Source organism: Labeo rohita, chromosome 9 (assembly GCF_022985175.1).
Source record: "Labeo rohita strain BAU-BD-2019 chromosome 9, IGBB_LRoh.1.0, whole genome shotgun sequence".
Taxonomy (NCBI): domain Eukaryota; kingdom Metazoa; phylum Chordata; class Actinopteri; order Cypriniformes; family Cyprinidae; genus Labeo; species Labeo rohita.
In genome coordinates, this window is record NC_066877.1 from 6,006,129 (window position 1) to 6,031,125 (window position 24,997).

Consider the following 24,997-nt stretch of genomic DNA (forward strand, 5'->3'; position numbering starts at 1 on the left):
TTACTTGTTTGTTGTGCTGCTTTTCACACCAAAAATTAATGGCATTTCCTAAGGGAAGATGTCGTTGATGAAGTGACTTTTATTAGTTTAAGGATTTTACAAAGACTAGGAATGAAGTTGATGTTGAGGACACAGGAAAACAATTCACAGTTTACCAGTTAAAACAATTTGAAATATTTCAATTAGAGAAAAGGCAACTGAAGATACTCCTGATATATTTCTTAATAAATCACCAGATTTTCAGCAGAAATGGTGAAACCCAAATACACTGGACGAAAATTGGTGTAGGATTTACACTGGAACAATTTACACTCAGAAATTGCTAACAAATTACAATTACAAAGAAACAAGTAACACATTGAGTTAAACATGAATTTTTGAATGTCTGAAATAGTATTTTCAGTAACAGTTTAGAATAGGGAACACATATTTACTACCCTGATATCACATGCGCATCACGTTTTCATCTATTTGATGTCTTTTTTTTAGAGTGTTTGCTAATCTGCAATACGTCTATAGGACTTTTCCTATCAGATGTCAAATGGACGTCTAAGATGTCTTTAAGATGTTTATGATTTAGAATGTATGTAAAACAGACGTGTGTCAAATGTTTGTACACAGCAGCTGCTTTCCAGATCAAAAGATCTTTAACGGACATCTTGCAGACGTACGTGTGCTATTTGGGTATTAACTAAGAGTTTTCCTTTAATAAACTCCTAATTTTCTGCTTATTGATAGTTAGTAAGGTAGTTGTTAAGTTAAGATATGGGGTAGGATTAAACCTTATAGCTAACGTACATCATGAAGATGTCTATTTGACGTCTGCATTTACATCTGCAAGACATATTTTTTAGTGTTTGCTCATCTGCAATACATCTTTTGAACATTTTCTATCAGATGTTAAATCTATATTAGATGTCTTTAAGATGTTTATGATTTAGAATGTATGTAAAACTGACATTTTACAGACGTCTGTCAGATGTTTGTACACAGCGGATCTGCAAGATGTCTGTTAAATATCTCTTGATCTGGAAAGCATCTGCTGTGTACAACATCTGACAGATGTCTGTAAATTGGCAGGTTTTACAGATGTTCTAAAGCCTAAACATCTTAAAGACATCTAATAGACGTCTATTTGACATCTGATAGGAAACGTCCTGTAGACGTATTGCAGATGAGCAAACACTCTAAAAAATACGTCTTGCAGATGTAAATGCAGACGTCAAATAGACTTCTCTGAGATGTACGTATGCTATCCCAGATAGCACACGTATGTCTGCAAGATGTCTGTTAAAGATCACTTGATCTGGAAAGCATCTGCTGTGTGTACAAACATCTGACAGATGTCTGCAAATTGTCAGTTTTACAGATGTTTTAAATCATAAACATCTTAAAGACATCTAATAGACATCTATTTGACATCTGATGGGAAACATCCTGTAGACGTATTGCAGATGAGCAAACACTCTAAAAAATTCGTCTTGCAGATGTAAATCCAGACGTCAAATAGACATCTCTGAGATGTACGTATGCTATCCCAGATAGCACACGTCTGTCTGCAAGATGTCTGTTAAAGATCACTTGATCTGAAATAAACATTTTAAAGACATCTTACAGACATCTATTTGACATCTATTAGGAAATGTCCAATAGATGTATTGCAGATGAGCAAATACTCTAAAAAAAATACGTCTTGCAGATGTAAACGCAGACATCAAATAGACGTCTCTGAGATGTACATATGCTATCCCAGATAGCACACATGCATCTGCAAGATGTCTGTTAAAGATCACTTGATCTGGAAAGCATCTGCTGTGTGTACAAACATCTGACAGACGTCTGTAAGATGTCAATTTTACATATATTCTAAATCATAAACATCTTAAAGACATCTAATAGACGTCTATTTGACATCTGATAGGAAACCTCCAACAGGCGTATTTCAGATGAGCAAACACTCTAAGAAATACATCTTGCAGAGTAAATGCATGCGTTAAATATACGTCTCTGTGATGTACATTTGCTATCAGGCATGCTAATAACAAGCAACTAGATAATAACAAGAATAAGTCCTTAAAGTCTTATCGTTTCTTCTGGTAAACATGCTACAATTTTTACAAGTGTAGTTAATGATAAAAGAAAACTAATACATTTACAAAACTAAAATTGTCAGTTTAATATCTCATCCAATATATTACACATTTGGGGTTGGTAAGACTTTAAATGAGTCTCTTGAGATTACCAAGGATATTTATTTTATCAAAAATACAATAAAAACAGCAATATGGTGAAATATTATTGCAATTTCTATTTTCTATATGAATATATTTTAAAATAACTTATTCCTGTGATGCAAAGCTGAATTTTCAGCATCATTACTCCAGTCTTCAGTGTCACCATTCTGTTTTGCTGCTCAAGAAACATTTTTGATTATATCAATGTAAAAAATAGTCCTGCTGCTTAATATTTTTGTGGTTTTAATCAAAGAATAGAAAGTTCAAAAGAACAGCATGTCTTTAAATAAAAAAAAAAAAAAGAACTTTCACTTGTGATCAATTTAATGCATCCTTGCTGAATAAAAGTAATTTCTTAAAATATATATATATATATATTTCAAAGAAATCTTGACCTTCGTTTGAAAGGCAGTTTATTTGGGAATGTACAACTGAATTAGCCTACATAGCTGAAGTGTGGAATAGAATAGAATAGAATAGAATAGAATAGAATATGACACTCCAAATGTAATGAGGCTCCATTTTATTGCCATCTGAATCAAAGGAAGGATGTCGAGGAGCTGGGGCACAGTGACTGGTGTTTTGCCTGGTAATGTGGTGGTCGTGTGTTGTGTTTTGAACTGAGGGGGAGGAGACAGAGACACAGGCATGAGCAGCACATCAGCATCTGAATGAAGCATGCAAGCCGTCTGAAAGCACTGCGAGTCTGGGCACACAGGGTAAACAACACCGCCACCGTCTTCCTACTGTTTATATGCTTTTCTCTTCAATGGACGGACTATTGTTCAACCCGCAGATTATGGCGGACGTTAATGGCAACAGTAAGATTATGAACGCAGAACTGGAGGTGAAAAAGCTTCAGGAGCTCGTGAGGAAACTGGAGAGGCAAAACGAGCAGCTCAGGACGAGAGCAAACGCTGTGAACAACTCCCGTCTGTTACCAGCTCCGGTATCGGCCTGTCCCGCAGGTCCGGCTGGCCCAGACACCGGTCCGTTCCTCACCGGGAATTATTGCGTTTCACCCTCGTATTCTCCATCTTTTGGACTATCGGAGGAGCACTATCCGTATTTTCATCCGCAGTCAGTGACTGGTGCTGATGAGGATGATGCGACTGTACTGGATGAGGTGGAAATACTAGACCTTCATGTTGTTCTTCCCATCGATGGAGAGTCGGATTATAACTGGTACTGATGCTGCATTATTTGCTAAGTAAACAATGGTGTAATTCTTGCTTGGAAGGATCTGTTGTTTGCATGCTCTTTGTCATCCCTTAAATTCAGTTCCCATGATATGTCACAATAAGTAGACTATGTGTCCAGGTCCATTGTTAGGTTGGTGAGTGTCTGAACATCACTGATGCAGGATATCTTATTAGTGTAGCAGACTGGCATGCAGTTTCATGCATCTGTTGCAAAAATTTCCCATATTTTTCTTAAGATCATTTGTCTTCTAAATGTACAGATGCATAAATATTTGACTGTTCATTTGTGATTATTTTACAACAGATGGTCAAAAGTAGTCTAACCTGAAAGTGTGCACTATACCAGAGAAATGAAAACAGACCAAATCTGGCTTCTCTTTGTTATGGGATGAAACATTAGTGTTGAATGCAAAACTCATACAGTGGGACTCGAAACTCTAAGACCACACTGAAAAACTGTAAGGTAAACACTGAATTAAACTAAATTGCGTGGAAATATTTAATATTCTTTACTAATTGCTAGTCGTATTATCAAATCAAATTTGTGTCCATGTCAACTCTTATGCAAATGGTCAAATGTTCCATTCTTGCATTTACATCTTTAGATCACATCACATCCATATCGTTGGCTTTTTCTCATAATTCCCTTTATAAAATATAGATATCACTTCTTTATGTGGATATCAATATTTATAAACATATAGTCTACTGAAAATTCTGTCACTTCTTGTCACATCTATAATTTGCCTTTTCTGGGGGGCTTAAATGTATTTTAGAAAAACATATTTTGCCTGTTGATTTGCCCAGATTGGGTGCTCTAAGAATATGCATTACCAATTTAAACACTGTAAGACATTTATTTTTCCTGAGACATTTCAAGTATCATCATGGATTCAAATATCACATCTGTAATGCTGCTCATACTTGAGTGCTGCCAACACAGTCTTATGGATTTTTGTAACTATTTTATGTATTGCTGAAGTGGTGACTATTCAGTGTGAATTTCAATGTTTTGTCTTCAAAATTGGCACCTTCGTTAAAATACTTAGGAGGGCAAACCAAATACAAGATCATAATGCTGATAATATAATTTGTAATGACATATAAAAAAATATATATTTTTGAAAATTGCACAAAAATGTCACTGGTGGTCTCAGACTTCAAGTCCACTTTATGTGTTCATAATGCATGACACAAGATATTAAGATTGAAATATGCATTTAAAACATCCTTTCACATTTTTTGCACTGAAACTTTAGAGCTCTTATTCAGAGTCTTTATGAAAAGCAAACTGTAACATCAGATAACATCGGTACATTCACAAAAATGGGTAGACATTTGATCGAGACAAATAAAACATTCACATCTTTATAGAAATTAAAATTTAGATCTATAACGATATGTTGTATGATATGTTTTATTTTATTTTAGATAGAGATACATGAGATTATTTGTTTTTATTATTATTTTAAATGAACAGTTTTTAGGTGATCACTTATTGTCTCTTTCAAACAAGTCATATGTTGGTCATATAAGGTCATATGGTTATACATTATACCAGTCAAGTTTTTGAACAGTAAGATTTTTAATGTTCTTTAAAGAAGTCTCTGCTGCTCACCAAGCCTGCATTTATTTGATTCAAAATACAGCAAAAACAGTAACATTTTGAAATAGTGTCACTATTTAAAATAACCATTTTCTATTTGAATATATTTTAAAATTTAATTTATTTCTGTGAGCAAAAATTTTAGCATCATTGCTTTAGTCCTTTCAGCTTTATCCTTTAGAAATATTTTAAAGGATTCTTCAAGAAACATTTCTAATTATCAGTGTTGAAAATGGTTGAGTACTTTTATTTAGCAAGGATGCTTTAAATTGATCAAAAGTGATGATAAAGACATTTATAAAAATCTATTTGAGATAAATGTCATTCTTCTGAACTTTCTATTCATCAAAGAAACCTTGAAAAAAATCTACTCAGTAGTATATATTAAATGTTTTTGAGCAGCAAATCAGAATATTAGGATGATTTCTGAAGGATCATGTGACTGGAAAAATGAAGCTAAAAATGTGGAAATCTGTGAAATCACAGGAATAAATTACATTTTAAAACATATTCAGATAGAAAACAGTTATTTTAAATAGTAAAAATATTTCACAATTTTACTTTTTTTTCTCTACTTTGGATCAAATAAATGCAGGCTATGTGAGCAAAAGAGACTTCTTTAAAAAACATTAAAGATCTTACTGTTCAAACATTTTTGACTGGTACTGTATGAATTTTAAGTCCTGTTTCAAACTACCTATTAATCAGCAGAACTACTACACATATTATTGGCATAATGATACAATTCTTGAACCATCCAGATAACAGTACAATAATGGAAGTTTGCAGAAGTACAGATTTGGATGTTTTGACCGAGTTTTTGTGTCTCCAGGTTATACGTGTCTCCAAAAGCAAAGCTGTTTCCTCATCTTCTCCTCAGTCCTCTTCAGTGGTGCAGACATGTGCTGGATAACCCCAGACCAGAGGTGGAGTTAGCCAAACGCTCATTGTGCTACAAACTGGACCAAGGTACTAACCATCATTCCTATTAATATAAAATATGAAATGTAAATGTCTAAAATGTCAGTGTTGTTTATGGTCAAATTGGAGTTTGAGGTTTAGGGATTGCTCTTTTTTAAAGAAATAGTTCACCCAAAAAGTACTCACCCCCAGGCCATCTAAGATGTATTTGAGTTTGTTTCTTCATAGGAACAGTTCTGAAGAAATTCAGCATCACATCACTTGCTCACCAATTTATGCTCTGCGGTGAATGGGTGCCGTCAGAATGAGAGTCCAAACAGCTGATAAAAACATCGCAATAATACACAAGTAAACTCCAGTCCATCAACTAACGTCTTGTGAAGTGAAAAGCTGTGTGTTTGTAATAAACAAATTTAATTTAAAAATGTTTTTAAGTTCAAAACATTCCCTCCAGCTAAAATACAAGTCCTCTGTCCATAATACTCTCCTGATCTCGTCTGGATCAGGAGAGAAATCTGCACAGATCAAGCACCTTTTAGAATAGGGCTGTGTATTGCCAAGAATCTGGCGATACGATACGTATCACAATAAAGGGGTTGCGATACGATATGTTGCGATACACTGCGATACTGTAAACAAGGCGATATATTGGAATATTTCTTATTTTGAGAATAGGACTTTAAGGAAAGCTGTACACACCAACATATGCAAACTTTAGCAAAGAGTTCAGTTCAAAAAGTTCAGTAGATCAGTCCCTGTAACATTCTTATTGAATTACTTTTTGTGCAGTACGAGTAAAGGGGGAAAATAAAATGCCTGCAGGATTCTTTAGTTATTAAATGTATAAAATGTAAGCTTTTATAAACAGAGCGTATATGTTTTTAGACCCTGCTTTCACAGTTTAAGTTTACAATTGTAACATACAAAGGCACTGGCATGTTTTAACATCAATCAGTGCAAGTTTCTTTAGAGAAAGCTACCACACCGCCCGCCGCGAAGACCCTTTCACACGGGACACGGCCAGCAGCGCAACCAGCCGAGGCGCTGCGGTCCCAGGGTGGATGTTACCACAAAAGCCGAATTGAAACCACGCTTCAACTTTGTACACCAAGGCGGGAGCAGGAAGTATTCTTCCATTACTAGCAGCGAACTATAATGATAACATTAGTGGCCTGCCTTTATGCTAATATTTCCTGTCACTGTTTAAGTTCAGAGATAAAATGACTGCCATCTAGCGATCAGGATATAAACTCAAAACGAAGCATCTGCCATGAATCTTGTATGAATTTTTTTTAAATATCAATATTCCGTTTTCGGAATTGATACAGTATCGCCAAACAAAATATCTTAATTGATTGATATGTTTCTTACAAACATGCAGCTTTTTATTTCACAAGATGTTAACTGATGGACTGGAGTCGTGTTGATTACTTGTGAATTATTGTGATGTTTTTATCAGCTGTTTGGACTCTAATTCTGACGGCACCCATTCACTGCAGAGGATCCATTGGTGAGCAAGTGATGCTAAATTTCTACAAATCTGTTCTGTAGAAGAACGATGTAATGCAGATCTGAAAATGAACAGTAGAAGACTGGGAAGAGTTTACTGTTACTCAGCTTAATATAATATATAACTCGATGAGATAATAAATAATAAGACCTTGAGGAGATATAAATTTAGCACTGCAGTGTCTTGGCAGCTAAAAGGTGAATACATAACCTACATTTCCTGTACTTGTGTAGTTCAGTTATGCTGCTGTAGGAAATGGTATCCATAGAAACTACTCCTATATAAATCTGCCTGCAGAATCAGCACTAACTAACACAGATGTATTGAAGACTGTCCTGGGGACATGGTGAAATGTTTTTGTATCAGTTATTCCTTTGGATCAGTACATACATAAATGATGTATGAGGTCCATATATACAGAGATGTGTGTTGTGGAGTTGCGGGAGCTCTGAAAGGCTTTTGAAAGGCCAGATTCAGCAAGCTTGGCTCTCTGCAAACGGGGTCATGAATACATCTTTGTTCCAGCAGCCTCTGAAAACCTTTGTTTTTCTGGGTAGCCGTGAATGCTTGTTTTTATGCGATCTTGGAAAGGCTAATTGTTAAGGTACGCATAAGTACTGTGGTCCGCTTGACTACCAATAACTCATTCAACCCAGTTGCACTCTTTTAAAGGAACAGTTTGACCCAAAAATGAATGTTTCAAGCCTTTCCGTCTTCACACAAAAGGAGAAACTGAGAAGAATGTCCTACATTTCTTTGTAGTTTATTTTTGGCTTAAATAAAAATAAATCAGTATTGTTAATGTGTTAAATGTGAACGCTATTGTGTAAATGGATTTTTTCATATATGTGACCCTGGACTACAAAACCAGTCATAAGTCGCTGGGGTATATTTGGAGCAATAGCCAACAATACATTGTATGGGTCAAAATCGATTTTTCTTTTATACTAAAAATCATTAGGATATTAAGTAAAAATCATGTTCCATGAAGATATTTTGCAAATTTCTTACCGTAAATGTATCAAAACTTAATTTTGATTATGCATTGCTAAGAACTTAATTTGGACAACTTTAAAGGTAATTTTTTCAATTTTTAGATTTTTTTATAGTTGTATCTCAGCCAAATATTATCTGCTCCTAACAAACCATACATCATTGGAAAGCTTTCAGATGATGTATAGACCAGTTATTGGTTTGTAAACATTCAGGATGCGCGTGCATCATGGTTGCAGAAAACCTGGGGGAGATAGCCTTTACTGCTAAAGAATTACACGGATACGGTACAAAATAGTTCGATTTAAAAAGATTATAGATTATATTGATTAGATGTCATTTCCAAAATGTTCTCCGCATATTACAAGAGCTTCTCACCCAGCGATAAGCACTGTTATTCAATGAAATTGACCTCAGAATTGACAAACTCACCAGTTTTGAGTTACAAAAGTCCGAATTAGGAAAAAAAATGGAATTGTGAGATAAAATAAATAAATGTTATGTAAAAATGTTAATAGTAATAGGTTTAAATAATGTACTACAAAACGTCCCCTGTGAACAGCATATGTGAATATTATGTAGACCTATTATTTAAATCAAATTTATGCTTTAAAAGTAATCACAGTTTTCATCCATAGTATGTCTGCGTTTAACTTCCAATGGCGTCTTTGACGACAGTATACTATAAAAATGATTTGGATTCCGATTTTGACATCAAAAGGCACAAAAAATTTTTTTTCCCTTTTATTCCATGTATTTTACCCGTTTACCTCCATCTGTTGCCAGTGTTTTTCTGCAACCACTATGCGCGCAGCTGCAATTGACGTAACTGACGTCTGCTCCAAATTGGTCTATAAATCTCAATTAAAAAACTGGTTTTGTGGTCCAGGGTCACCTATTTTCTAATTTTTAAAATGTACTCATTCGCGAAATTTATTTAATTCGCAATAGTACACTAATCATACTGTTAATATAATAATGTTGCTGTGTGTGATGTTTTTTTTAGTAATTGTAATTCCCTTTTCCCATTAGCCAAACGATGGAGAGGCGTCCTCTCTTCAAGCGTTCTGTACAGTCCTGTAGACGGACTCTCATCTTTAAGCAGCTGTTCTAAACCCTTTACTAAACCAGCACTAACTGAGCAAACAGGTAACAAGTGTGCCTCACTCATCCTAACTCAAGACGAGAAACACTCATTATTCTCATTATCTCATTATTATTCATTAAGTGCATTCTCTAACTATTTCTAACTGCTAATAAAGTTGCTGTACGGTATGCCTGATAAACTACAGAGTTTATACTGTATTATGCAAGCCCTTGTTACACTAACATTGCATACTTTTAGTACTTTAGTACTTTACTAACAGTATATTTCAATCACAAATTAATACTAGTTCTATATTATACATATGGCCCTTGTGAAAAAGAAGGGCTCTTAAAGGGATAGTTCACCCAAAAATGAAAATTCTGTTGTTAACTCACCCTCATGTCGTTACAGACATGTAAGACCTTCATACGTCTTTTGAACAAAAATATATTTTTGATCAAATCCGAGAGCTTTCTGACCCACGACAGAGACTGATGCAGAAGAGAAGAACTTGTTGAATAAAGTTATTTTTCTTTTCTTTGCGCACAAAAAGTATTCTCATAGCTTCATAACATCACGGTTGAACCACTGATGTCACATAGACTATTTTAAAAATGTCCTTATTAACTTTCTGGACCTTGAATGTGTCCTGCTGTCTATGCAACGTCAGAAAGCTCTCAGATTTCATCAAAAATATCATAATTTGTGTTCTAAAGATGAACAAAGGTCTTACGAGTTTAGAACAAAATGAGAGTGAGTAATTAATGACAGATTTTTTTATTTTTGGGCAAACTTTCCCTTTAAGAGCCCTTCTTTTTCACTAGGGTCATATGTATAATATAGAATTGTTATTCATTTTTGCTTGAAATATACTGGTAAGCTGGGTAGCTGAGAAACATAGTATCAGTCAGAATAGCTGAGAAAGAACATATTGATTTTATTCAGGCATCAAGTATCATTTCCTTCAATCAGCTCAGCATTTTTCAAGCCATGTGAAATGTGAGACATCACTGATGAGTTGTGATGACCTCATGGGGTCTGGAAGTGACCGTTGCAGCATCTGTTACACAAGACAAAGATTTGGTTGTGATACTTGGTCACGGAAGGTCAGCATATGGTCCTGGTTGGATTATAAATTTATGTGCATTAGATCAGTGGTTCTGAACTAGTTTTGCCACAGGACACAGATTTTACATTGGACAGCAAGTGATATAACCCAACAAAGATTTTCTTTAGTATAAAAAAATTAAATTGAATGTAGTCTTTATCCTGTGAAGTTTTGCTCAGTATTCTTACGGGTCATTTTTTCTCACCATAATCTGATATATCTATCATCTCTGTCCAGATCCACCTTCACCAAATCATCAGAAGCCTCTCACAGGGAGGAACTGCTTAAGCCTGACCGAAAGATCTCCCACATTCCTCTATCACACGGCTACACACAGTAAGTTTGACCAGGATCTCCCATCATGCTCCACAAAACACACATTTATTTGCATTTATTTGATCAAAAACATTACTATTGTGAAATATTATTAAATATATCAAATGTTTTCTATTTAAAATATATTTTAAAATAAAATTTGGTCTTGTGATGGTGAAGCTGAATTTTTAGCATCATTACTCCAGTCTTTAGTGTCACATGATCCTTCAGAACAGAGTGTTTTCACGACACGTCATCAATCAGCCATATTGGCGGAACTGAATATAAACTATGGCACTGAACCAAACGAAACTTGCATATTTTGCTGTTAAAAATGGACAATTATTGTTATTTTTTGGGCTGTACTAATCGGTCGGATGGGGAAAAACATTTGGACTACCAAACATTGCCAAAAATTATAACAAATCAAGGAGAAGAATCCAAAAAACTGTCTGTGAAACAACAGGCATTTGTGGTTGGCCAAACTGAACTAGGATTTCCAGGGCAAGAATCTTGACAACATTCGTGTTTGTTCTTATCATTTCTAGTCAGGTAGGTGAAATATTAGGCTAAAATCTTAATTAATACTGCTCGTACGTATCTTTACCACCTAACTTTAGTTTGCCAAAATATTGCGCTCTTACTAAGTCCTTCTCTATATGATTTAGCAGCTTCCACGTGGTTTAGACAGCATAAATTAGCAGAACAACATAGTCAGTAGTACATTAACCCTGCAATCCATCCTGTTGTTTACATCCGAGTATCGCCAATATGGCCGCATATATGGGTATGTCTGTGGAAAACATACATATTTTCCAGGATTTTTTGATGAACAATGTTTAAAAGAAAAGCATTTGAAATAGAACTCTTTTGTAGCATTATATATGTCTTTTCTGTCACTTTTGATCATCTTTATTTATCCTTGCTAAATTAATGTATTAATTTATTTCTTTAAAAAAAGCAGCAGTCTTGTTGACTCCAAAAATATACTTCAGACCATCTTTAAAAACTAATCATATTTTGTCTGATTATATTTATAGATTTTCTTTCCCCGAAGACAAAAACATTCGTACGAAGTAAAAAGATTATATCATTAGATTTTCTTTAGATACAAGCCAAAATGTTACTTAACGTAAGTTAGTATAATTTTGGGGCTTTTTACATCTTAATTTCACCATAAATAATATGATAGTAGAATTTTCATTTAAGATAAAATTTAAAACATAGTTAGTGAATGTTTAATTTAGTTTTCATACTATAGAACAAAGACGACTTCGTAAGTAATGTTTATTGTGATATCTTTTTTTGTAATATACAGTACTATGCAAAAGTTTTAGGCCACTAGTATTTTCACCAGCTAAAAAATGGTTTAAAGTAAGTTATTTCTATCTTTTGCTGTAGTGTGTCAGTAGGAAACATCAGTTTACATTTCCGAACATTCTGTTTGCCATTAATTGTAATAATCTAGTGAGATTTTAGTTTGCACAAAGAGTCTGACAACAGCCAGTGCTCCACACAGAGATCTGATCTCACCATCATCCAGTCTGTCTCTGGAATGACATGAAGAAACAGAATAACTGAAACAGACTAAACCCAGAAGAACTGTTTCAACATCTCCAAGATGTTTCAAATAACCTACCTGCAAAGCTACCTGAAAAACTATGCACAAGTGCACGTAGGGCAAAGCTGCTTTAAACGCAAAAGATGGTCACATCAAATGCTTATTTATTTTAGTTAATAGAAGTTCATTGATAAAGAAAATCTGTTTATGACATTGTTTTTGACAGCATCCTCATTTTATGTGCCTAACTCCCTAAAAATTTGAACAGTACTGTAGCTTTGTAGGTGTAGGTCTCTTAAAGCATCTTGGAGATGTTGCCACAGTTCTTCTGGATTTAGTCTGTCTCGTTTTTTCTGTTTCTTAAGACAGACTAGATTGAATGATGGAGAGATCAGATCTCTGTTTGCACAAGGAGTCTGACAACAGCCTGTGCTCCATACAAAAATCTCACTGGATTATTATAATTAATGGCAAAATGAATGTTTAAAAATGTAAACTGATATTTCCTACTGACACACTACAGCAAAAGACCGACTTTGACTTTAAACCATTTTTTAGCTGATGAAAATACTAGTGGCCTAAGACTTTTGCACAGTACTGTACAAAAAACCAAACAAAAACACTGGAAAAATAAATATAATACAAAATAATTTCTGCAGTCAGTAAAGTGTATTTTTTTTAAGATATATGTTTGCCCTTTATTACAATAGGACAGATCATAACTGACAGGAAGCAAAGTGGGAGAGAGAAGGGGGTGGGATTGGGAAAGATCCTTGAGCCGCGATTTGAATTCGGGACACACAAATTTTTAATTTGAACAAATTCATTGTATTTTTTCTATGGGGAATGTTATTTGCTTTTTGCACTTTTGTTATTAGACAATATGAACAAAACAGGACACCATGATTTTCAATCAATATAAAAATGCACTTCTCCATGCCTCTTTCAGGTAATAGTCATCGGCAAAGGCCTCTGAGTCCTCAGTCGTCTGTAGACAGTGAGCTCAGTGTCTCTGAGCTGGAGGACGACTCCATCTCTATGAGCTATAAGATTCAGGACATGACTGATGTGGAGGTCATGGCCCGACTGCAGGAGGAAAGTATGTCTGCTTTATTACATCACACAGTGGGGTGGTGTTATTTGCAATTATTTAGATTAAAGGGATAGAAAACAAATTGTTGAGTCAACTTAAAATAATGTTACTCTGCTGCCTTAAAATTTTAAGTTCATTCAACTCAAATAATCTTAGTTAACTTGAAATGTTAAGTTGTACTAAGTGACAACTGTCACACCCCTGTGGACTGTTTTATGTTGGTTTCCCTCTTGTGCCCGTATTTGGTTGTTCCTGTTTCCTGTCCTCGTTTAATCATCATTAGTTATCCTTGTATCACCTGTGCCTTAATTATGTTCATCGTAATCACCTGTCTTTATAAGTTGCATTCAGTTCAGTGTTTTGTCGTCCGGTCTCGTCAATGTATGCATGGTTTTACCCTCCTGTTCTGGATTTACCTGTTTTGGATTTACCTGTGGAATATAATAAAGACTTTATCTTTGGCCTTTGTGACAACAAGTTAGATATTTGAGGGCTTGTTACCCAGCTGCCTTAAAATTTTAAGTTGAATCAACTCAAATATCTAAGTTGTCACTTAGTCCAACTTAACATTTCAAGTTGACTAAACCTTTTTGAATTGACTGAACTTAAAATTTTAAGGCAGCCGGGTAACAAATTATTTTAGGTTGACTCAACAAATAGTTTTTTACAGTGTGTGGAACATAAATGAAGATATTTTGAAGAATGTTGGTAACTAAACACTTTCAGTTCCCTTTGACTTACCTTGTATTATAAGTCAATGGGAACCGAAACTGTTAGGTTACCAACATTCTTCAAAATACCTTCGAAAAGTGCGGATTGGGGTCGAAAGTGTATTTTGTACTCAGGATGCTTTATGTAAACCCTGCTGACACAGGTGTTTGTGTTTAGGTCTACGACAGGAGTATGCAAGCACCGCTGCCACGGCCACACGCCGCAGTGCCAGTTTCTCAGTGCACACAGGTGCACGCAGAAGCATGAGGTGTGAGGCTGAGCTGGAGGAAGAGGAGGAGTACGATCAGCTGTCCGCTCCGCAGCCGCGACTCTTCCGTACGTCCTCTATGCAGCGCAGCACGTCCCACTCACAGAGCCTCTCCAGCATGAAAGACTGCCGGCGCAGCCCCTCCACGCCTCAGTACCTCAACAGCCTGTCCTACCAGCAGCTGCACATGCCCAACCACAGCCCCAGCACAGCTACAGAGACCCAGAGCTACAGAGCCAACACAGGTCAGACTACACAGCAGGGGCGTTTCCTCAGAGGAGGCAAGAGAGGCAGTGTCTCCTCAAAATATTGGATGAGAAAAAAAATGATGAGATTCACACTTGGCTTTAATAAACAGAATATTATTGATTACATTTTTTCCCTTTTTCTGATAATGTAAGTAATGTTTATTGAAGAAAGAAAATGTGACTGGGAAATGAATTTACATTTGCATTTAAAAAAACCTTTGAGGAAAAAAACTTTTGCCTCCTCATTTCAGAACACCATTGCACACCACTGCTCCATGCGCTCTTATCAAGTGTAGAGTGAAAATATACCGAAACCATTAGCAATTAAACAAGTTGGAACTATATTTTAGGCAAGATTAATGTTTGGTTTTCCTGTACGTGTAGTAAAATCTTTCCTCTCCTTTGCTCTTATACTATTTTAATGTTTTATTACACAGCTCTTATATATACTTAATTTTTATTGCTCAGTCACAGCATTGAGCATTCAGATATTACTATCATTTTTCTAAACTGTTTATTTGACCATTCTCCATGGCAACATACTGATACTGGTACTGGTTACTCCACTTTCTCCGTTTTGATATGAACACTGTTCAGTAGAAAATAGATCATTAATTGGCGCCATCTTGTGTCTGGAAACCGAACTGAAGTAAAATGGCCTTGGAGTATTTCAGCGTTGATTTTAATAAATAGGTTGAGAATAAATCTTTTAGAATTCTATAAGATTCCCCAGTTAAAGCAACAAAACAGTAAACTGGTCAGAGACACAAAGAGCTGGCTGAGAAAAAACTCTAAAATAGAGAACAGAGGAAGACGTGAAATTGTAATGTACTAACTAGTCCATATAAAAAGTCATGACAATTGCTAAGACAGAGAGATATCAAAATTTAATGTCCATTTATTCATTCATACAGCAATATATCACTAAAAACAGACTACTGACCAATGGTTCTCAAACGTTTTGACATGTATTGACAGTATTTCATTGTAGTCTAAGTTATTTCTTTTGTAGTAACAAAGCTGACAAAAAATGTATTCACAGAAATTAGGAATGGCAATGTACTGAAATATTTAATTCCATTCAATGTATTTTACATTTTCTATGACCAATAAATGTGCATTATATGTCCAGTTGTTTACTAATACGAGGAAAGGGTTTTGATTTTTCTTTATAGATGAATAACAATTTCTCTTCAACATATCAAAAATAAATGAATAATAATAAAAATAGTCATGTTTAGTATTGAAATTTCCATGACTTTTCCAGGTCTGGAAATCACACTTACAATATCCATGTTTTCCAAGACTGTGGGAACCCTGGTTCCTAAATAACAGTCAGCTGCTCAGGAAATAATTAAAATAAGTTTAAAAAAATAAATAATATGTTTTTTATTTATTTTAAAACTTGTCTTATTTAAGACAGTGGTTCTTACCTTCTCACCAGGCTGCATTGATTTTATCCAAAGTACAGCAAAAACAGTAAAATTTTGAAATATTTTTATTATTTAAAATAACTGTTTTCTATTTGAATGTATTTTAAAATGTAATTTATTCCTGTGATTTCAAAGCTAAATTTTCAGCATCATTACTCCAGTCACATGATCCGTCAAAAATCATTCTAATATTCTGATTTACTGTTCAAGAGAATTTTTTAAATTATTATTACTACTATTATTATTATCAATATTTAAAACAGTCAAGTACATTTTTTCAGGATTTTTAGATATCAGATATCAGTATAATTTTTATTATTACTATTAATGTTTTTGTTGAGTAAGGATGCTTTAAAATTATCAAAAGTGATGATAAAGACATTTATAGTGTTACAAAAAATTCCTATTTCCGTTTTTCTGAACTTTTTCTGAATTCTGTTCAGCTTTTTTCAACAATATAATAAATGTTTTTTGCGCAGCAAATCAGAATATTAGAATGATTTCTGAAGGATTATGTGACTGGAGTAATGATACTGAAAATTCAGCTTTGAAATCACAGGAATAAATTACATTTTAAAATATGTTCATAATCGAAAACAGATGTCTTAAATAGTAAAAATATTTCAAAATTGTACTGTTTGGCTGTACTTTGGATAAAATAAATGCAGGCTTGATGAGCAGAAGAGACTTCTTTAAAAAAAGATTAAAAATCTTACTGTTCAAAACCTTTTGACTGGTAGTGTATATAATTTTCCAAAAGTATAACTCTTCTCCAGTAGAAGCAATAGATAGATATAGAATATTTTTGTTGTTGTTTTTTAATTAAGGTTATTTTCATGTATTCAAAATAGTCAAAAAGTCATCCTGAGGCCCCCTAGTGGGTCCCGGCCCCCTGGTTGACTGTACATACATTGACTATACACTATACATTACATTATACTTTACATTTGGCTAGATTGCATGTTTCAGCATGCATTGTCTTTCTTTTTTCCAGACAAGCTACGGAGGAGCATGCCAAACCTAATTCGAGCTCCCAGCATTCCCAGTGTCATCAGTGTGCCTAATGTTCCTGCTCCGACCAGTCACATTGCCACATCGTCCTCATCTTTGTCCTTACTCCGAAACAGTCAGAGTTTCGATTCCCACAGTGGTCTGGCCAAGATACAGTCTGCAAGTAAGACTGTAATATTGTCTCATTAAATATGATCATAATTATCTTGTAGCAGATTATATCACACTTTGTCATGAATTTTTATTGCTGTCTTTTCAATTTCAGTTCCCTCTCCGGGCCAGTTACAGCAGCGAGTTCAGAGCGTGGGCAACTTCTCAACACGGCCCCCTCTGAAAGCCACAGCGTACGTGAGCCCCACCATACAGAGTGCCACCACAATGCCTTCCTCTGTCAGTCTCAACTCTATCCCCAGCAGCAGCATCCCCCTTCCCAGCAAACCCAGCACCCCCTCCTCCAGTCGCAGTGCTCTACCTCGTCCTGCTTCCTTTGTTGGGACAAATGTGGGCACACGCAGTAAAATCGCCCAGCCCATGCGCAGGTAATTATTCACAATCCTTCCTCCTCAACTTGTGTAAATGTATTTGCTTGTGGGAACATTTGCTTGTGGGCTTCTCATCCAGGAGAAGTTTGTGATGGTAACAAATGGATCCTTATTAGGAAATTATGATATTTTAAATACACTACATTGCATTAAGAGGGGGGGGTAAAACTTTTTGAATTTTAAGATCAGGGTTAAATTTACCTTATTTTGTCTTCTAGGAAACATGTAAGTATCTTCTGTAGCTCTTGGAGCATAGTACTAAATGAAAAAATATGATATTTAGGCAAAATAAAAAAAGTAAACAATTCTGTTCAAAAGTTTTCACCCCCAGGCTCTTAATGCTTTATTTTTCCTTCTGAAGCATCAGTGAGTGTTTGAACCTTCTGTAATAGTTGAATATGAGTTCCTCAGTTGTCCTCAGTGTCAAAAGATGGATCTCAAAATCATACAGTCATTGTTGGAAAGGGTTCAGATAAACAAAAATGGTGAAAAACCAAAGAATTTGTGAGACCTGAAGGATTTTTCTGAAGAACAGCAGACAGTTTAACTGTTCAGGACAAACAAGAGACTCAAAAAAAAAAAAAAAAAAAAACAGCTGTGGATCATTAAGGTAACACAGTATTAAGAATCACTTTTGAACAGGGTCATTTTTATAAATTCAACTATAATTTTCTCTTGTGGACTATATTTAAACATCTTTTATGTGAAATATCTTATTCAGAGCAGTACTAAATAAAAAATAACATGCATTTTGTATGATCCCACTTATTTTGGTAAAATAATTAAAGGAGAAGTCCGCTTCCAGAACAACAATTCACTAATAATTTACTCACCCCCTTGTCATCCAAGATGTTCATGTCTTTCTGTCTTCAGTCGTAAAGAAATTATGGTTTTTGAGTAAAGCATTTCAGGATTTTTCTCCATATAATGGACTTCATTGGTGCCCCGATTTTGAACTTCCAAAATGCAGTTTAAATACAGCTTAAAAAGGGCTCTAAATGAACCCAGCCGATAAAGAAGGGTCTAATCTAGAGAAACGATCAGTCATTTTTTTCGAAAAATAAACATTTGTATAGTTTTTAAGCACAAAAGCTCATGTAGCACAGGCTCTGGGATGCGCGTCCACGATGCTACGAATTAGTAATGGTTAGTTCTTGAATGATTCTTTCATTTTGAACGAATCTTTAATGTGACTCAGGAAGAACGAGTCATCTCGGGGAGTGATTCTTTCAGTCGCGCATGCGCAACATCCTATTAGGTTCTGTACTGGAATTAATTCACCTGTTTCGAATCTTTCGGGTTTTTCAAATCGTTTGTTCTTATGGGGCTGTCACGATGAACGAACGACTTAACCCGAAAACTTGTCAGATAAGAGGTGAGGTGAGCTTATCATAGACTAAAGACCCAGGTAAACAATGAATTAACCTTTTCTGTTTCTTATAGCATTATAGTTTTGTTTTGTTTGAAGTGTAATCAACGTTTGTGTAAACAGTGGATGTGTTAAGGAAGTAACACGTAACATTTTAATTATATTTTGCTAAAATGAACGAAATGACTCGAAAAAAGATTCGTTCATTTTGCTGAACGAGACTCAAAGGTCCGAGTCGGTAAAATGATCTGAACTTCCCTTCATTACTACGAATCACGTGTAAGTTCATCGTCTGTGTACTGAGTATGGCGAACAACTCCAACTTATTTTCTCCTACAACTTTTCCGAAAAAAATGATCGTTTCACTAGATAAGACCCTTCTTCCTCGGCTGGGATCATTTAAAGCCCTTTGAAGCTGCATTTAAACTATATTTTGGAAGTTCAGAATCGGGGCACCAAAGAAGTCCATTATATGGAGAAAAATCCTGAAATGCTTTACTCAAAAACCATAACTTCTTTACGACTGAAGACAGAAAGACATGAACATCTTGGATGACAAAGGGGTGAGTAAATTATTTGTGAATGTTGTTCTGGAGGTGGACTTCTCCTTTAACGTTTTGCAGATTCTGCAAGTTTTATGTATTGCTGTCATTAACACTAATCACTGTGTTTGCAGTTTACTGACTCCGCCGAAGAGTGTCTCTGCTCTGAGCGCCCTGCGTGACGGCAGCTGGAGGGACGGCTGCTATTAAACTGCTCTGACCTTAATGTCTCAGGCCCAGCTGGCTGGGCACAACTGTTACTTCTAGACCTGAAGTGGAAATAAAATAACATCAAGTGATTGGAAGTTGAAAAGTACTGATAACAAATGCAATACAGCACCACTGCAATATGCCTGATGGCTGAAACCCAGAGCATTATGCATACAAGTGTTTACGTGCAAATAATTTGCCTAACTGCAGCACAATTTTTTAACCACTGAAACCAATTGTCAAATGATATTAATAATTAGATATGAACATAAGGACAGTATTGGTTTTGGTAGATGTTATGATTTAATAAGCATAAGTCATTGTCTCTCAAATAGCACTTTTATTGTTAACTTGCATTGTTACGTTAGATAACCGGTAGTACCAGGGTAGTACCTGATTGGTTTCTGTTGCGCAAGTTGCATTCCTTTTTTTAATAATGTTGTTAATTATGTTGCAACATATGGCAAGAGAATGATTTGGGTGATCTGATGCATTTGTAAAAGCAGATGGACTGTAAAACACTGTATACTGCTGTTAAAGTACAAATGCAGCCTAGAGTAAATGGCAGCCATTCCAGATTGAATGTTTACATGATGCTTGTGATACAGAGCGCTGTGGACAAGACATTTGCACATCAAATGGTAACATTTGTTTCTTTTTTTTAAAGAACTGGTTTATGATGGAAGGGAATGGATAGTATGTTTTTCAAATGTTGAATAAAAGGCTTTTGAACTGAAATGTATTGTTTGGAAACGCTTTGTACTGTTCCAGGTGCCAGTAATAGAACTGAAATACAATCTTCAAGAGAATCTTTGATTTTTAAGGAAAAAATTCTTTTTTGAGTCATCTTAAGCTGTTTGTTTTGTACACAATTTGGTATGCACCTACTATCGACAAAGTGTCAGCAAAGAAAGTTGGATTTATTTAATCATTTAGCGGATATGGGCCAATATATTGTGGGGTCTGACAAATTGGCCTATTTAAAGTCATTTTTCTTTTTAAGCATTTTTCAGCATTGCACATTATAACCAATCACACACAATTCTGTTGAGCTTACGAAAACTTGTGCTCAGTGTTGGGAAGGTTACTTTGGACATGTAATAGGTTACAGATTACAAGTTACCCTATTAAAATGTAATAAGTAGTGTGCCATTTCAATTACTTTAACTAATGTAAGTGATTACATTTGATTACTTTTAAATTTTTTTTAAACTGTTAATCATTTTCAAACATTTAAAGCTGGCAGCATTAACCTTACAGTAGTACTCAACACTGATTATTGTCAGACAAATTCTTGCATCACTTTAACTGAGATTATAATGATAATAATTTAATTTTAATTTCTGACCTCTTTTTACTTTGAGGTTGTTTTAAGGTTAAATACAGTTTTAAAATCATAACTAGATATGGTTTAATAGCTATGACACTGTTTTTCAAATCAAATCTTTGCATAGCTATGACAAAACAGTTAATTCAAAAAATAAAGCATATATACAAGCCCAAATACGAAAATAAAGCAGTTATCAAATGAACTTGTGTCCTTTTCTGTGTCCTTAACTCCTGAAACTTTGGTGTCTCATATTTTAGGGCAGTCAACGCAATTTTTGAATGAAAAATGAAATCTAGAAATGTGTGTGAAAATACTCAGTTTTAACCCCTTTGTAGTCGTTAACATTCATAAGTAACTGTAATTAAATAATAAAAAAATGCAGTATCTGTAACAAATTACAGATTTATTTTGTAATTAAATTACGTAGTTACGTTACATAACCCCAACACTGAGTCGTGCTAGATTGAAGCCAAGAACTTATATTTATATAAGTATCCTGGTGAAAAAAACAGCATATGCTGGTAGGTATGTTTTGATACTGGAATGCTGGTTAGGTAGGTTTTGATGCTGGTTTAAGCTGGTCCTTTGCTGGTTAATGCTGGTCCTTTGCTGGTTTTTGCTGGTCATGTTGCTGGTCAAGGACCAGCATAAACCAGCAAAGGACCATCTTAAACCAGCATCAAAACATACCTAACCAGCATATGCTGTTTTTTTCACCAGGGTATATACTTATATTACTCTTTGACTTAAGTCAGTGATAATGTTCTTTGATAATGTAGATGTTTTTTGATTGCTTTCTGTAGCTATATTATTTACTCACTGTTTGAATAACCAAAGAAAGCGTTATAATTAGTAAATTGTGTAAATTGTGATTATGCAACCATATCGTACTTCGTAAATAGATGATCTAACATTAGGCTACTTTTAGCTTTACTTTTAAATTCACCTGTGGCATTGTGTGTATTACGACCCGCAGATTACACGTTGTAAGACCTCATAGAGTTTCATGAAAAATTAATCGATTTTTTGATTGGTTAAAGTTAATTAACCACGAGAGAACAACTCGTGTTTTACCGTGGCTGCTCGGCCATTTCCGTGGATGCTGGAGTCCCCGAACATCTGCAGTTAGGTTAACTTGTTTGTACATAAACATTCTATTCGTGTTATGACGTAATAACGTGCTTTAGTTCTTGGACTAGGACGAACAAGTTATCTGTCTTACAATCAGGTAACGTTAAATCTCTAGAAAAGCATGAAATAATCATTTATTTGGCTTTTTAAATCACGAATTCTCAACAACATCTTAAATTCTGTTCTTCTCTGTTTCTTGTTGTGCATGATTCCTCCTAACTACATGCTACTGTTTGAGTACCCGCAAACGTGGCAAGAAAGGTTTTTGAAAAGAAATAAGTGAACACGGTAAGTTCAGTAACCCAAATTTTATGAATTAATTATTACTTAATAATAATTAAACATAAGAAACTTGTATCAACGTGTGTTCAGCTTTAATTAACATATTGGCCTTCTCTGTTTCATGTTGTGCATGACTCCCTCCATCTACATGCCACTGTTTGAGCACCACAATGGTAAATGCGGGACATGTGGCAGCATTAAATTAACATGGTAGGTTCAGTAATTCAGATTTTATTACAGAATCTGAATGCAGTTAATTTGAATACATCTGAATATTGTATTACAGTCTTCAAGTGCAGAGTTACATTTTCCTGTAAAATAAGTGTGTCTGATATTAGTCTTCTCTGTTTATTTCTGTGCATGACTCTCCAACTCTTCACGCCACTGTTTGAGCACCACAATGGTAAATGTGGGTCATGTGACAACATTAAATTAACAGGGCTGGTTTAGTAATACACAAATATCACTGTGGTTCTGATGCTGGTCTTCTGTGTTTTTTCCATGCTTGACTTTCTTCATCTACATGCACACCACAATGGAAAATGTGGCAAGTGTGGTCTTGTGATAACATGAATATACACGGTAACCCAGTTTTTCATTCCAAAACCTAAATCAAATGCACTGTTGAACAATATTGACCTCAGTGTTTATGGAAAACTCTCCATGTACATTTTGGCTTTTTTAACTGTGCAGGCTGGAGGATCCGGAGTTAAACCATAAAGAAGAGAAGAGGTCTGAACTTCCTATTCTATCTTAACATGTAACAAATGCATACAAATGGTTATTTAACATTTATATATGTCATAATAATATAGTAAATATATTTGTCAAGCTGATTAAATGTAATGCTGTCCTTTTAAAATCAATAGATAGTTTACAGTATTTTCACTTATATAGTATAATATAAACATATGATTATTTGGTGTTGTGGTATGAAAAATAATAAAATAAATCCTTATGTGTTAAATTGCAAGAAAAAAAAGAACTAAATTATGCTCACTTAAAAGCTTGTGTGAACTATGTGATATTTTAATTTTTAACCAGGCCAGTGTGTGTTGAACAGTTTCTCTGACAACCACTGACCACTCCAGTCACATCAACATCAACAGCACAAATTTGTAAGTGTTATAAGTTACGTATTTGAATTGTATTCAACTGTTCTGACAGACTTTTAGCTCATTTCTTGTCTGTGGAACCGCCTAGAATTCTTGTGTAAGTGGATAAAATGCCAAACAAGGCACAAGAGGTGAGTCATCTCTACAATCTTGTTATAAATATTGCATTTTCCCCCATTATATGTCCATGCGTACTGTACTTTGTTCTTTAGGATGCGGTGATCAATATGAAATCTGTGCAGGAGATTGCTAAGCAGTTAGGGTTTGAGTGGACCGTTCTAGCATTTGAACTTGGATTCACCAGAAATGAAGTCAGACAGTTTCATGCCACATCTAAAGAAAAGAGAGTTCAGGCTCAGCGAATGCTCGAATCATGGTGTGTATTAATCCAACACAATGTTAATTTATGTTTTTAATTACAGTTGGATGTTGTGGTGGTACCTACAGTGATTTCTGTTTTTCAATGACAGGTATGAGCGTTCCTGGGACAAACCGAACAAAACCAAGCTTCTGCAGGACGGTCTTGAGCGGGCGGGCCGTCGTGATCTGGCTGAGAGACTGCGCTGCCTGCATTGGGGTCACCAGAAGCTCAGCCGCAGAGTCGAACTGCCCTCTGCCTTCCCCTTCATCATTACCGTCCACAAGACCATAGACAACAAGGATGCCTTGAGCAGGATTAATGTGCTTAATCGCAGTTATAACTAAGAACATTTGCCAAAGAAAATAATGTGAGCTAAAAGTTTGAAACCACTAGTGAAAATGCTTGTTGTAAATTTATATTCTAATATTTGTGAAAGATCTGCTGTGAAAAGAACTGTGCTTAATTGTGTTGACTATACACTTGTAGTTTACTTCAAATCTTAAAAATATGTTTTTCATATTTTAGCTGATTGCATTTTCACTATTGCAAGTATTTTATTTCCACAATATTGTTCAATCAGTATGTTACTTTTATCCAGCATGATTTGAGATGAGAATGATCCAAATTTTTAATGTGACCTTAGACTTTTGGACCCCAGTGTACACAGTAGTATATTATTTTTTCCTCTCGACACACTTCTCATGAATCCATTCTTCTGTTACCACTCTGTTATTACACTAATCAAATTTATGTCACTGTTCTATCATTCAATCAAACTGTCATGCAATACATTTATATTTGAATATTGTGTATA

At 35.0% G+C, this 24,997-nt stretch overlaps 2 protein-coding genes across 6 annotated transcripts; both read left to right on the forward strand.

Moving 5' to 3' along the window:
* Positions 1-2,772: 2,772 nt before the first annotated feature.
* On the forward strand, positions 2,773-20,683 carry slain1a (SLAIN motif family, member 1a). 2 transcript variants are annotated; one of them, XM_051118368.1, is made up of 9 exons: positions 2,773-3,419; positions 5,875-6,011; positions 9,499-9,615; positions 10,899-10,997; positions 13,487-13,636; positions 14,519-14,854; positions 17,285-17,464; positions 17,567-17,840; positions 19,889-20,683. In XM_051118368.1, the coding sequence occupies exons 1-9, from the start codon at positions 2,989-2,991 to the stop codon at positions 19,962-19,964; spliced, it is 1,800 nt and encodes a 599-aa protein (XP_050974325.1). In that variant the 5' UTR covers positions 2,773-2,988; the 3' UTR covers positions 19,965-20,683. The 2 variants fall into 2 exon arrangements, with proteins under 2 accessions (XP_050974325.1, XP_050974326.1); XM_051118369.1 differs by lacking the exon at positions 9,499-9,615.
* A 2,502-nt stretch (positions 20,684-23,185) lies between these two features.
* wu:fc50b12 (uncharacterized protein LOC103911624 homolog) lies at positions 23,186-24,997 on the forward strand. 4 transcript variants are annotated; one of them, XM_051119717.1, is made up of 6 exons: positions 23,186-23,289; positions 23,401-23,439; positions 23,752-23,825; positions 23,911-23,953; positions 24,035-24,198; positions 24,293-24,997. In XM_051119717.1, the coding sequence occupies exons 4-6, from the start codon at positions 23,933-23,935 to the stop codon at positions 24,525-24,527; spliced, it is 420 nt and encodes a 139-aa protein (XP_050975674.1). In that variant the 5' UTR covers positions 23,186-23,289; positions 23,401-23,439; positions 23,752-23,825; positions 23,911-23,932; the 3' UTR covers positions 24,528-24,997. The 4 variants fall into 4 exon arrangements, with proteins under 4 accessions (XP_050975674.1, XP_050975676.1, XP_050975673.1 ...); XM_051119719.1 differs by having other exon boundaries at positions 24,065-24,198; XM_051119716.1 differs by having other exon boundaries at positions 23,752-23,953.